This window comes from Molothrus aeneus, chromosome 28 (assembly GCF_037042795.1).
Source record: "Molothrus aeneus isolate 106 chromosome 28, BPBGC_Maene_1.0, whole genome shotgun sequence".
NCBI lineage: Eukaryota > Metazoa > Chordata > Aves > Passeriformes > Icteridae > Molothrus > Molothrus aeneus.
Window position 1 is genome coordinate 4,126,576 of NC_089673.1, and position 12,026 is coordinate 4,138,601.

Consider the following 12,026-nt stretch of genomic DNA (forward strand, 5'->3'; position numbering starts at 1 on the left):
ATGGAGAACTGGTGGAATGGGGAAGGGGGGAGAAGAGGGAGCAGTTTTCTCATAAGGGGTGTTTCTCATACCTGGCTATAGCAGGAGAGGCTGCTCTGCTGATCCTGTGACTAATCATGATCTTTGAGATCCCTTCATTTCCTTGTAATGAGAGAAAGAGTTAATAGCCATGACTGTTTACTCTGTTCTTGACTCAGAATCAGGCACTCAGAAGCCTTGTGGGGTTTCTGACCTGTGTCCAGCATCCCAGGTGGACAGATGCTGAACACTGAGGAGACAGCAGCTTTCAAAAACTAAAATACTGTGTAAGAGTTCATGGATTTTCTTAACAATGAGATTTTTTTAAAGATCACAAAAGTTTTTATCTCTTTCATAGTGAGGTGCAAGAGAATATGAATTACTGAGTCAATATTTACAATATTATTCACTTCCCTCATGGCATTTGATTGTTTTCTCTTTTGCTTGACAACTTCTGTAAAGCTCCTTAAACAGGTTCATCTCAGTCTGTGCTGGTCTTTATTTTAAGTTAACACAGATAGCTGTGTTCTCTAGCAATGATTTCACAACTGATTTACTTCTGGTGACCCATTTTAGCTGTTGCATTGAGGGATCTGTCAATAACTTTGGTGTTTCACCACCCTGGCAATCATTACAGCAACTGAGTCAATCAAGCTTCAGGGGTGATACTGTCCATAAATGGTGTCTGTATAGGAGGTCATGTCTATAAACAATAGCTATTGCTGAAGCAAATAGTAACAACTGCCTAAAATCATGCATAAATAAAATATCTGGGAGTGTTGCTGCGATGACAGAGTCCCGATGCCCACACAGAGGTGGATGTAAATACAAGCACTTGGAAGTTCAAAAAATGTGAGAATTAATATTCCCTTAGAAACAGTAATCTTCCCTTTGCTGCATGTACAGTGAGATAACTTCATAATTAAGTGTGGTGTTGTTCCCTGCTAACCTTGCTCCTCCACTGCCGGGAGCAGATTATGCTCAACATTTTTATTGGTAGTGAAGAGAAGAAGAAATAAATAGTTCAGTTATTCAGCTCTTAACTGTGGCTGTTCCTTCCCATCCTTGGTTTCCACCAAGCCCCACCTTTGCTGCATCCAAATCAAATGCAGCAGCTGTTGTATGCTGACTGAAGATTTAATATTTGCTGAGTCATCTGATTTATTTTTTCCTTTCCCACCTGCTAAATGCATTTTGGAGATTACTTTACTGCGAGCTTTCTTTCCCCCTTACTATGTTGTGTAACTTGCAGGAAGATCCATCCCAGACTCTTGATTCCTGTTCCTCTTCTCCAACCCAATGGCTTTGGCGTCCTGTTGTCACCATTTTGTGTCCCACCATTGAGTGCTGGAGCATTTTGGGGAGCAGATCTGCTGCCCCCAGCCCCTCCCTTGGCCATAGCGTGTTCTCAAGGCAGGGTTTGATACACCTGGGTAACTGCACAGCAGAGGAGTTGTCTTTCCATGTGATCAAGGAGATTGATTCACAGAATCGTCAGAGATCTCAGGGTTGGGTTGGAAGGGACCTTAAAGCTCATCCAGTTCCACCCACCAAGGCCCGTGTAGTTTGGTGTCAAACACTTGCAAGGGTGATGAAACTTTCAGGGAGGGAGTTTGTCTTTTGCTGATGATTGTGTGTCTTTGGATAAATACAGGGCTTTACTCCTGATTTTAATACTGGGACTTTCTTGTCTTTTGAAGTGTTTAGTCCTTACAATTATTTTGCATTCGGATTTACGTTCACAGCTCAAAAGGGTTTTTGTTTTCTCCATGACTTAGAGGTTGTCTGTGGGGGCTCATAGCCAGGGACCATTAGGGATGATGATGATGGTGATGATGATGTTGCAGTTGTATTTGCAGTGTGACATCCTTCTGGCAACCAGAGTGCAAAAGGGAACTGGGCAAGTGTCACGGTCTGTGGCCTCCCTGGCAGTTGTTGGCTTGTTGGGGTGGGTACAGCTCATTTAAAATCAAGATTCTGGGCTGCTGAGCCAGATGACCTTCGCATGCAGCTGCTGTGTCAGCAGGGAAAGATGCAAAGGTGACAGAAAGGGCCTGCCTGGCATCTGTTCAAGGTGCTTGAGCCTTGCAGCAGGAAAACTGAGGGGTGGGAGCATTTCACCAAGGGAAGAGGGAGCAGAAAACCTCTCCTGGCCTGAAGTGTGTTTCCTCTCTTTTTTGGGGGTGGGGGTAGATTAAGATTTTTAATCCTCATTTTAGTTCTGCTCTTGTGCTGCAGTTTACACCTTCCATCAAGCCAGATATAGCTCAGATGCAGCAGGAGTTGATAAAGTTAAATTATGGCACAACAGACCTCTTTACCAAATAACTTATGTAGAGAGATTTCTATCCAGAGATAGAAATATAACAAATATATCAAAATGCAGTTGCTTTTAGCATCATCAAAATACATCAATGCTAAACCGGCTATCGAGTTTTTAAACACCTCTTTAAGAATCCAGTTATTTCAAAACTGTTTTTAAAGCTTTTAAAAGCTTCCCCTTCCTCTACCATAAGGAAAGAGCTGCTGAAATACAGCCTAAATTTGAAATCCCTGGGATTGCTTTTTCCCACTCTGTGGAGTTGGGCTTCTTTTTGTTCTCAGCTGCCAGAGACTCCATGTACTCAAGCAGCTGTATTGATGGGTGTATCCATTGTTTCTAATCTGGTCAGTTGATCAATGAAGAGCAGCCTGTAATTAATTGTATAATATTGTACACAATGTCCCACTCTGCATTTACACAGATGGATTTGGGATTTGTTAACTGTAGCTGCTTTCCTAAACAGTTTCAAGAGGATGTGATAAGAGTTTTTATTCTTCCCAGCCTTCCTGGTTTTTAGCGGACAAATACTTTTAAAGGGGCACAGTTTCAAATTTCATATTTCAGATATTTTAAATTTTTTTTTTTTATCTCTTAATTCCAGTGCTTGATATTTTTATATTTTGATATAACAATCCAAAGTGAAGGAGCTCTTTGAAGATGCACAATTTGGTTTTTATCTCATTCAGATGTCTGTGGCATCAATAGGAGCAAGTAAAACCTTCCTTCCATCCCCAAGGACCTCATGGATTTCATTGCAGTGAGCTGGGGCAAAAGGTGGAAGGAGCAGCAGAGTCAAGCAGCAGTTTCCCCAGTTTCAGTCTGCCAGAGGGACCTTTTGTCCTGCTGTCCCTCTGAGATAGGTGATGGGACTCAAGGAAAAGTTGCATCTGCCTGACCTGTCCACTATGATGTTCTACTTGTGCTGTTTTGGTTCTCGTGCAGATGGAGGGAACGAGGAGCCACCAGACCGAAGACAGGCAAGTGTAGACTCCCGTCAGAGCCGAGCTGGGCAAGGTAAAACCTGAGTGTTGTTCTGCCTCGGGGACTCGTCTCGTTTGTTCACCTTTGATATTTCCCACGTGTTGTGTTTCTCGTCAAGCTGTGCCACCTGACAGACTGTGCACCCGTGGTTGTTGTCCACACAGCGGCTCTGAGACTGACAAGCCAGACAATCTTTGAGTGGCTGAAGGAGTTTAACCTAACTCCTGGTGGACCTGCAGAGCATCTCCATCCTGCAGCCACAGGGGCAGAGCGTTCTGCTGCTGGAGCTGGAATTCTTCAGCACGTACCAGGCCAAACCAGCATTCCGTTTCCAAGTTTCTACTTGTCTTCCCCCTGATATCAAAGAGCTTCAGGCAGGTTCACCATAACCAGGTTATCCTTCCCCCAGCCCTGGGATGCAATGGAGAAGGACCTGTGTGTACCTGTCTGGGGGCTGAACAGCCCCACCTTACATCTTTTGCTTTGGTTTGTTTCATCCCACAGGAGGAGGACAAAAGGTCCAAGGAAGGAAGTACTAAAACCAGGGTTTATATTCTTTAAATATCAATCCAACAGACTCTTTTGTTGAGTATCTGTCACTCAGAGTAGGTTTGGTGGTTGCTTAACACCACATAGAGTCCTGTAATGGGGATTTCTGTCCCTGACAGCAGCTGGTCTTAGATCTGTGCTGGGTTATGTGTCCTTTGAAGCAGCTTTACTAAGTTTTAAGCATTTTCTCATTTATGAGGGTTGTGAAAGTGTTGTGTTCTCACACAGCTTTGAGATTGAGCAGCATTTTTTGTCAGTAAGGGCTCTGGTTCTATGCTGGTTGACTTACTCTGTCTTTGGGATTGCAGCAATAATTTTCCTCTCATTTAGGCTCAAGCCTGTTGTTGTCATGGTGTCCTAATGACTTATTATGGGGACATTTTCTCCAGAGAATTGTCCTTTTTTGGCAGTATTCCAGTGTTGCCTGGGTGAGGTGATTTTGAGTCATTGAAGCTGTGATCAGAATTAGGGAGATTGGAATTGGTAGTTAAAGCCCTGAAGCTCAGAAGTGTCAACTGCTCTTTTCACACAGGATCTTTCAATTGCTGTATTTAAATTTATTATTTTTAATGTTATTGGTTTTAAGTAGAGTTAAAGTAAAATCAGGAAGGAACCAGGGGATTTATAGCATATGTACATATTCCATGGTAGCTTGCATAGAAGGAGGAGTGCTTTGATGTTCAGACAGAGGGTGGCTGTTCTTTGCCACTGTGAGCTCAGATGGAGTTGTTGGTGTGTGACTGTGCTACAGGCTCTGCTGTGGGTGCCTGGCATGTCCCCCTCCGTCTTTGGCTTGTGTCCAGTGGTTTCTTGTTATGGGGCAGAGCAGCTCAGATGCAGCTGCTGCTGGGAGCTATCTGAACACATTCTATTCTCTCAAGTTCCCTTTCAACCCATCTATTCTGGATCTCTGCTGCTGTGGGAAAGGCATGGGTTTTGGCAGAGTAAGAGTGGATCTTTTTTCTTGCAAATCCTTTCTCAGGAATCACTGATCTGTACCTCTTTGGTGGCTGACTGAAGGAACTGCAGCAACCAGCAAGAAGTTTCAGTGTGAGAGGGAATAGAAGGGGAAAAGGTTAAAAAGCTTCCAAGTTCTTGGAGCAACAAGCTTCTGAGCTAAATATTTCCATTTGGATCATTGTATAGGCAGGCTTTCTGCAGCATGGAAGGAGAAGTCTCTCTGCTCTATAGAAGCATTTTCTCTAACTTTTCCCAGCTCTGTGTCCATCACTTGAAATCTGTCTGCACGTGCTGATGGGCATTTTTCATTGTGAGGAAGTTTATTATCCTTGGATAAAGCATCCAGCTGAAATGGGGCAGTTGTTCTCCCTGCTGTCTGACCTTCCATGTAACTGTGTGTGGTGCCCAGGTGTGTCTTCAAAGCTTCAGTGGCAGGACAAGAGGAAACAGCCTCAAGTTGTGCCAGGGCAGGTTTAGGTCAGAGGTTTTGGTTAGGTTGGTTTAGGAAAATGTTCTTCATGGAAAGAATTGTCAAGCCCTGGAACAGACTGGTCAGGGCAGTGGTGGAGTCACCACTCCTGGAAGTGTTCCAAAAACGTGTGAATGTGACACTTAAGGACATGGTTTAGTGGTGATGCTGGGTTGATGGTTGGGCTTGATGATCTTAAAGGTCTTTTCCAACCTGAGTGATTCTGTGGTAATCTTGTAAAGCTCCAAGAAATAGTTTATTAGTTCAAATATGCACTTTGCCATAACATTTTATTTAAATATATTATATAAGCAAACTGTTAAAGTTCCAGTTCAGCCATCAATGAGCCCTAATTCCAGGGTTTGATAAGACCAATATTCTTTCTGACCAAAACAAATTTCAGACTGTTTCAGGGATTTTGCTTGTGTGTTTATTTACTCTGCCAAGGAGGAGAGAGAAATTTTGGTACGTGTGAAATGAAGTTAGTACCTTGTGGATGTTTTGTGAGTTCACTGTTTTGTTGTAAAGCCTTTGAATTTTAAGAAGGAAAACTTTGCCCACCTATAATTACTTTTATTTATATATAACATACTGCCTTTGATTTTAAGTAGATTGATCAAAGACACTGGGAACTTACACCATAATAACCAGTGAAATGCACATAGACTTGTAAGTCTTTCCCAGACTTGAAGCTGCAGGTGATGCCCATGGTTCCCTAAAATTTAGCCTGAGGCAATTGAAATTATTTTTAAGAATCAAAATCATTGGTGGCAAATCTGTTTTTTCACGCCTGGTGCCAAATGTATTTGAAAAACCCATCATGGGTTGTCCTTTTGGATGCTAGTTTTGGCAGAGATGGTGGTTTGTCTTCCCTGACACTCCTGGTGAGCCTGGCTGGGCTGGCAGAGCCTGCAGAGAGCTCCTGGTAACTGGTGAGTGATGAGCAAGCAGAGTGCAAAGTGAGTTGTGTTTTGAACTGTCAAAACCGGTGGAGGTGTGAAGGGTGTTGGTGCTTATTTGGCTTTCATGTAAAGAGCATTTCAGAACTGCTGAGAGACATTCCTGGTTGCTGGCACCAGGAATGGATGCACTTCAGCCACTGGTGCTGCAGCCCTCCAGAACCCTTTGGGAACTGGTCCAGGATTTTTGGCAGTTATTTCAACATGGGTTGTTCTGCTGATTGTCAGCAATATGTTGGGTTGTTCACATTGTGCTTTGGATATTGGGAATGCAGCTCGTCCATCACTCCTCTGAAGTACCGTGCGTTTGAGGCTCTTACCCTTCAGTCCTGTTCCCACTCTTGCCCATCTCCCTTTCTGTCCAGCACACATTTTTCTCTTTTAAAAGCACTCTCACAGGCCACAGAGAACAGCACAGCTATCCAGTGGAAATCCAGTGAGGAATGTCTTTATGGAGGGAAAACATCAGCACACAATTAAGAGCTAAAATCTATCTTGTAACAGAATGACACAAGTGTGGCCTTCTGACATTATTGAAAAATTAGTGAAATATCATTGTTAACAGTTTGGGTTGGTTTTGCATATGAATTCTTAGTTGTCTGGGTTAGGTTGTTCATCTTCCTGACAAGAGTGAAGATCCAGGTGTCCTCGACCCCAAGGTTTCCATATCTGCTGCTAACAGGAGGAACCTTATGGCTCCTGACTCCTGCTGATCTGAAGCACCTTCCCTTCACTGTTCATTAATATTGATTACAATTAGGGTCGAGTCCTTTTATTATTCTATCTTCACTTGTTCTCATGTTATTCCATGTATTGCATTGTGGATCTGTAGTGATGGGACCCCCACACGTGCTTTGTGTGTCTCTTGGGAGAGTTGGAGCTGGTGGCTGTTTTTAGAGGCGTTTGTTCTTCATTTTATTTGGGGTTTTTTTTTATTTTTTTTGTTTTAGGCTAAAAGTCCTCCTATTGAAATTTAACTTAGCTGGGAGGTTTTATATTAGAAACCAACAATCTAAAAACTACGGTCATTGTATCGAAAACTGGTGACTCTAAGACTCTGAAAGACAAATTAAGAACATTGAAAGAAATTCTCCATGGTTCTGCTGTTCATCAGATAGAGAGAGGTACTGAGAGGTGCATCGAGGGACGTGTCAGGGGTGTGCAAAGGGAACTAAACTTGGCAATTCAGCTCTGCCCAGGGCTCCCTCCAGCCAGCCCTTTGGGAATGATGGAAGCAGGATTCTCTCCCTTGCACTCTAACCCATTGGTGTTTCTTTTCCTCCCCCCTTTAGGCACCTCCACAGAGAACGACTGTGCTTTTGAACCTGACTACGCAATTCCTCCTCTCCCAGTGACCGAAGGTATGCAGCACATTCGGATAATGGAGGGCATGTCCCGCTCCCTTCCATCCTCCCCCTTACTCACACATCAGTCTATCAGTGTTCGGCTCCAACCTGTGAAGAAGTTAACTGGTAAGGACTTAAATAAAGTTCACTGGGGCTTTTAAGGTCCGTTGGTGCAAAAATCTGTAAGAGAAAGAAAAAAGCTTTGAATGGTTTCTGTATGGGAGTCGTTCCCTTGTTTATTACAGCATTGATTCAGTCAAACCTGAATGGGGATGGGTTGGATTTTTGTGTTGACAGAGAAATCTTTCTTTGCTGAAAAAGGTCTCTCTGGTTTACAAATACTCTCTCATTTTTGAGAAATTTCTATCAGAGTGTGTTTCAGCTCCACTTTGTGTTGCTGTCATGCACAGTGGAAGGATTACAGTGGTTTTAAAGAAGTTGCTGCTTAAATTTTGAATGTTGAGAGAACATCAGAGATATTATGAACTTCTATAGCAAAGTTATACTTTGCTAAAAAAAAAATCTGAATGACAGATTTTTTTTTTTTTGGTTCATGCATATTTTTAGATACTGCTTTTTGTTTATGTAACCTGTCAGGACTGTGGTATGAATACCTAGAGATGATGCAGTAGTGTGATTTTTCAAAAGCACTTGGAGTCCAACGTCCGTATAAAAGCCTGAAAAGAAGTATTTCTACTCGTAACAGTTTTTGAGAAACTTGCTTTTTGCCTCAAGTCTGACCCCCTCTGTGCCCAGCTTTGTGGTCAGCCAGGGTCCTGTGCTTGTGCTGAGGGAAATCTCCAAAAAGAGTTTTTATGGAATATAATCTGATCTATGTGTACAAAAGGGAGTTTGATGCACTTGGTGCCTTTTGTTTCCTCTGCCCTCTGGTGAAAGGAGAACTTGGAAAGCATAGGGGAGAGAAATTCTCTTCCTGCCATAATCCTGTGTCTGCGGAGTGGTTGGTGAGAGACCCTCACCTGTATGGTACATCAAAACCTTTATCTTTTAAATTTTATTTTTTTAAAAATAAAAATTTATGTCCCAGGACCATTTACCAGTATCTGAAGGAACCTACAGCCAAAGAGGGACTTTCTGTTGGGAACTGGAGCGACAGGACAAGGGGGAATTGGGTTCAGACTGCAAGAGGGGAGATTTATATTGGATATGTGGAAGAAATTCCTGGCTGTGGGGATGGTGAGGCCCTGGCACAGGGTGCCCAGGGCAGCTGTGGCTGCCCCTGGATCCCTAGAAGTGTCCAAGGCCAGGTTGGACAGGTTGGAGCAACCAGGGACAGTGGTAGATGTTAGGGTGGGCTTTAATGTCCTTTCCAAACCAAATCATTCCATAATTCTATGATAATATAATATTTTGAAGTGCCTAATCTGTCTGCTTTTTAACCAAGGCAGCTTTTCATCCACAGAAAAGTTAAAATGTCCATTTTTGGTAAAAAAAAAACCTCAGGAACACATTCCACAGAGTGAAAGTTTTCTACCCAGAGGAACTAAGGTCACTCACTCACATCTTGATATCTGGGTTTGCTGGATATGAAGACTTGGCTGGGTTCAGAGGGTGATAAATATTCCACGTGGGTGCAATTTCCACTCTGCTGAATAGCCTGGTGATTAAAAAAACTAAGATCATTGTCATTCTAAGGGGTGAAGTAATAGTCAGCATAAGTAATCAGTTCTCCCCCTCCTGCCACCTCTTGTTTAGCACTGGCTGAAAACATACTTAAATCAGCACATTCAACTCAGTTTGTGTTATTCAATTTGGTTTTTTTTTTTTAATAACAGTGGCTTTATTAACAAAAATAATGTGAAAAATATGTAATAAAGGGAAAGAAAACTCCCCACCCTCCCAGCCCAGGTTAAGTAAGGGAAGACACCATTTTGGTTTGTGTCTGCAATAAAATTAGCACTCAAAAGTTACCGTGCTTGCTGCACAAAGAGCAGCTGATGTTGAAACAATGGGCTTAAATATTCTGCTATACATCAAGGGTGTGTTACTGCTGACTCAAAACCATAACTGTGATGAAAATAATGCAGGTGCTCTGTTTACCTGCCTTGAGGACAGCAGTGCTTTCCAGGAGGGTGCTTAGGGGTGAATGTATGTAAGTGCTTTTGGGAACTGATGCCAAAAATACGTGCATTAGGTTAATAAAGGAGATACTGGGCTGAAAGACTCAGCTCATGATGTTTTATTCCACTCCTGTGGAACCCACCATTTGCAGAGGGTTTGCACAAAGCCCTGTGCTGCATCCCACTCCTCCTCCTCCTCCTCCTCCTCCTCCTCCTCCTCCTCCTCCTCCTCCTCCTCCTCCTCCTCAGGAAGGAGTGTTCATTTGCATATTGTACATTTATATGCGCAGGGATAATTTTATTCATCACTGTACTTGGCTATTGCTATTTTCTCCATTGAATGACAGATTGCAAGCACTGGGATTCTCTTAGAAAGAGCACGTGTGTGAGTGCCTGTGCAGAGAGTGATGAGGGGAGAATATTAGCAAGAAATTGAGGAAAGAAATCTTGTTTTTCTAACAAAAACCTGGCCTGGGTGTTTCAGTTTGGATTCTCAGAGGCCTGATCCTGCTGTATCCACTGTGAATTAGCTGCTTCAGTGTCTTCAAAGAAATGGGCCTGGGGAAGTGGTTTCATTGCAGATCCTCTCTTTGAGAGCATTCCTCCCTGGTGTTTGGGGAATGTGGGAACTTTCCCTAAGAATAGAATTCATATAAATCAGTAGGAATATTCCTATAAATCAGTGGGTTCAGGCAGTTAATAGTAGCCTCTTTCCTAAAGAAGATGTATATTTTTTCGCTAGATCCATCACTAGAGATGGTGAGAGCAGGGCTGAGTGGGTTGGAGACTTGCTCTTCCCAGTGATACCAGTAAGGACCCACCACTGGGGTTCTCAGCACCCTCCAGGCCCATCTGGGCTGGGGACCTCAACACACAACATCTTCTATGCCACCATCACACGTGTCATTTGTCGTGCTGGGGTCTTGTCTTCTCCCCATCCCTCGTGGGATAGATACCCTTGCATCTCTTGGGAGTGGCCATGAGGAGTGTCACATCTCCCTGCTCTGCATCTTCAGCAGATGGCTCAATATTCTTTGATCTTAACTGTAATGGTGGGACTAAAAAGCTCAGATCTCTCTACTTGAAAACTTTGTTTCTTGTTTAGTGGTGATAAACCCAGATTAATGATTGCAGCCCCCAGGACCACATGTTCTCTCCAAATTGTTGTACCAGCTCAGCTGGGTGGGAGCGTGAGCGATGATGAGGCACAGCTTCAGGGGTGGGAGTGCTGGGGGGAAGCTGTCAGTGCTGGCACATGTGGGAAGTGGTGAAGTCACTACTCCTGGAAGTGCTCGAAAAAATGTGTGGCTCTTGCACTTGATTCCACGGTTTGGTGTGGAATGTGATGGTGTTGCAAGGTTGATGGTTGGATTTGATCATCTTCAAGGTCTTTCCCAGCCATAACAATGATTCTGTGATGTGAGTGTGGCAAGGTCCTGGCACAGGGTGCCCAGAGGGGCTGTGGCTGCCCCTGGATCCCTGGAAGTGTCCAAGGCCAGGCTGGACAGGGCTTGTGGCCACTGGGACAGTGGAAGGTGTCCCTGCCCATGGGCACGGCAGTGGCAACTGGATGATCTTTAACGTCCCCTCCAGCTTAGGCCATTCTGGGTTTTAAAATAAAATAAATCATCAGTGGGAAGGATTTCTGACAAAGTTTCAGTTGCTGAGCCCAGGCTGCAGCCCTGCAGTGTTGTGGTTGTGCTGGGTGGACAGTGGCCATTCTCTCCCTCACTGTGTGTTGTTTGTTTGAGCACATGCATTAAGTGCAAAGCAGCTGATGATGGTTCGGGTAAATAATGTGTTTTTCCCCAGTGTTGCACATGGAATACAGACCTTGCTCACAGCTTGTGATGGCAGATGTGTGTGAGCTGGCTTTCCCTGCTCTGCCGTACCTGAAGATGCTTTGGGGGCTCTGCCAGCCTCCCTTGCCCAGCAGTGCCTGGGCTATGGGTTAATTTGGGGATGTTCTCCTGTCTCTGGGAGGCCTGGCAGGATCTGTGTTGGTGTCAGTGCCACTCAGGCACTCAGCCACCTGATGGTGCTGCAGTTTGGCTCATCTCAGCCTTGCTCTGTAAGGGCAGAGCTCCTCACCTGTGTGGGGCTGTGCCTGCCCGTGGGTACTCTGTTTCCACAGATATTAGTTTGGGTCCTTAGTAGTGTCCAGCCATTTAATAATTTCAATTATTTCGGTTCCAGTTACTTGCACACACTGCAGAATCATGTTGTTTTGGTGCAGCCCTCCTGATGCAAATGTGTCTGGGCTGGATGTGAGTAATCCTGTCAGAAATTTGTGCCAACTGCCTCAATGTGAACAATGAAACCTGTCCCCAACCAAGAGGG

The 12,026-nt window shown here is 44.0% G+C and overlaps 1 protein-coding gene across 1 annotated transcript in view; it reads left to right on the top strand.

Annotated features, from left to right (window-relative positions):
- Nucleotides 1-12,026, top strand: part of TANC2 (tetratricopeptide repeat, ankyrin repeat and coiled-coil containing 2) — a 146,439-nt gene that overhangs the window by 37,179 nt on the left and 97,234 nt on the right. Inside the window, exons 4-5 of the mRNA XM_066567080.1 lie at nt 3,284-3,355; nt 7,552-7,731. Of these exons, the coding sequence (XP_066423177.1) occupies nt 3,284-3,355; nt 7,552-7,731 (252 nt within the window). The remainder of the gene's footprint in view (nt 1-3,283; nt 3,356-7,551; nt 7,732-12,026) is intronic.